Source organism: Cynoglossus semilaevis, chromosome 6 (genome assembly GCF_000523025.1).
Source record: "Cynoglossus semilaevis isolate Cse_v1.0 chromosome 6, Cse_v1.0, whole genome shotgun sequence".
Lineage (NCBI taxonomy): Eukaryota > Metazoa > Chordata > Actinopteri > Pleuronectiformes > Cynoglossidae > Cynoglossus > Cynoglossus semilaevis.
The window spans coordinates 5,763,323-5,765,798 of record NC_024312.1 but is presented as its reverse complement, the minus strand read 5'-3'; the positions used below and the strand labels follow the sequence as shown (position 1 = coordinate 5,765,798).

Sequence of the window (2,476 nt, the reverse complement as noted above, 5' to 3'; positions counted from 1 at the left end):
CCGTTCTCCTCTTATCAATCAGCAGTTTGGCTCAATCTGGATCAGCTTTGTGCTTCCCAAAGGTCTGGCTTCAGTTAACGTCTGTGTGTTGTAGCTGACAACACTTGACATGACAATCATACCTTGTTCCTCTGAAAATGTCACAGACAAGATGTTCCTCATACTCTCTCTCTCTCTCTCTCTCTCTCGCTCTCTCTCTCTTTCTTTTTTTTTCTTCCTCCAGTCATTTAGAGGAGGTGGTGTTCGCCTGCGGCTGTGAGATTCGCTGGCTGCAGCTATGGCAACAGAGAGGGGAGGCGGGTCTTAGCAGCCAACAGTTGTACTGTACCGACGGCTACAGGAAGATACTTCTGCAAGATATGAATATAAGCAGCTGTGGTAGGCTTCAAGTGTGAAAATTAGCGCCCGACACTCACTCCTACACACTCTCACACCGACAGAGAGCGTTGACTCCTGGTACACGTCTCAATATTTCCTCTCCTCAAACGTAAAATAAAACCAAGCACGGCTAATATTTTAACACCTTACGACTGTTTGAAGATTGAATAATTGGAAGAATGAAAGCATCAGCCGTGTTGGAGACGTGAATACAAACAATAAAATGTGCCCTCTGGACCAATGAGGGTCAGGCTAGAAAAAGTCCTGCACTCCTTGGGTAGAAATGGGCACCGTCAAGACCCCCGGTCAATCATGCTACTAAAAATAAACATTTAAATCTCTCGAAATTCCTGCAGGTTTAAAAATGCCTTCAGTGTGGAGTTTTTCTGCCAAAGTTAATTTTCTAGTCATAAAAAATTGTTCAATTCCAAAAACTCAATGACTAACAGCTGGCTGCCCGTGGGCCGGATATGGTCTGTCCAATCTGGGCCGTGACTGGAGTCCAACTTTGAGAGAATCAAAGAGAAAATATTGTTTGGTCCCCACTATTAAAACAACTGAAAAAAAAACCATCGACTGAGATTTAAATAACTCTCACTGATCCCTAACATTTATGGCTGTATTTACAGCCTGTTCGACAAAAATGTGATTTTTAATTTTCTTTTTTTGAGTGTCAAAAAAAACCCCATACATAAGTCACTCCACAGTATAAGTCGCACCAGTGCTTTCTAGCGTCCATCAGTGTTAAATTAACAAACATGGAAATGTTTAGTGGTACAGGAGTAGCAGATACTGGTACACATGCCCTCTAGTGGCTGTCAGTGTGAAAATAACAAACATGTGAAATTATATATTTTAGTATATAGGTTTTGCCTGAGTATAAGTCGCAAAACCAAGGATGAAAAAAAAAAGGTGCGACTTATAGTCCGGAAAATGCAGTAGTTGGTGACCTCTGCCATGAGGCCGTACAGTCATAGACTTTCACCAACATTTACTGTCGTACAATCTGATTCCCTTTACAGCTAACTCTCTGGTAGCTTAGCATGATTGTAGTTGTCCTCCACGTTGATCCATTTAGGGAACATGACCCAAACTCAAACGCAGGACGATCATATGTGAAGAATTGTCTCCACACAGGTCCAGTTTCTCAGGGATCTGTTCTCGTGGAATCTCCGTCCATCATCACGTCTTCTCTCATGTCTCTTCTCTCTCAGACCTGCCTGATATCAGTGTCAGCCACAGCAACCTCACAGTTATCGAGGGGGATCGTGTAACGGCCATTTGCAATGGCTCTGGATCCCCATTACCAGAGGTGGACTGGCCCGTCAACGGCCTGCACTCCATCAACGCACAAGAGGTTAGGTGTGAACACGCACTTATTCACCAGGATGGGTTGAACAGCTGTAAAGGACATTAATAAACGCAGTACTTTTTTGTAACTAGTCCACACGGTGTGGACCACAGTCGGTTCTACAGCCTGTGTCTAATGAGTAGAAATCAGAGTCCTGTAACGTAGAATTAATTCACAGTTCGTTACATAGCAGCCTGTGTCTAATGAGTAGAAATCAGAGTCCTGTAACATAGGATTACTTCACAGTTCATTACACAGTATTATTGTTACTATTATTATGATTATTATGGACAGATCAACTGTTTGTTATTGTAATCAATGTGTTTATATTTAGTTTGGCTCTAACAAAAATAATGGTAGAATATTCATTCATTTTCATGAATTTAAAGGGTACTACTATATGGTACTATATGGTACTATATGGTACTATATGGTACTATATGGTACTATATGGTAGTACTTCACGGTGCCTAATCAACGGCCTTGCCCGATATGTGGTACTATATGGTACTATATGGTACTATGGTACTATGTATGGTACTGTATGGTACTCTTTGTTAGTGTATGGTACTCTATGGTACTGTATAGTACTGTATGGTACTGTACGGTAGTGTATGGTACTGTATGGTACTCTATGGAACTCTATGGTACTCTATGGTACTGTATGGTACTCTATGGTAGTCTATGGTACTGTATGGTACTGTATGGTACTCTATGGTACTCTATGGTACTGTATGGTACTGTATG

At 41.5% G+C, this 2,476-nt stretch overlaps 1 protein-coding gene across 1 annotated transcript in view; it reads left to right on the top strand.

Annotated features, from left to right (window-relative positions):
- The window catches only part of LOC103379855 (NT-3 growth factor receptor-like), a 39,819-nt gene that overhangs the window by 30,485 nt on the left and 6,858 nt on the right, over nt 1–2,476 (top strand). Inside the window, exons 6-7 of the mRNA XM_025056324.1 lie at nt 224–378; nt 1,593–1,792. Coding sequence (XP_024912092.1) covers nt 224–378; nt 1,593–1,792 — 355 coding nt within the window. The remainder of the gene's footprint in view (nt 1–223; nt 379–1,592; nt 1,793–2,476) is intronic.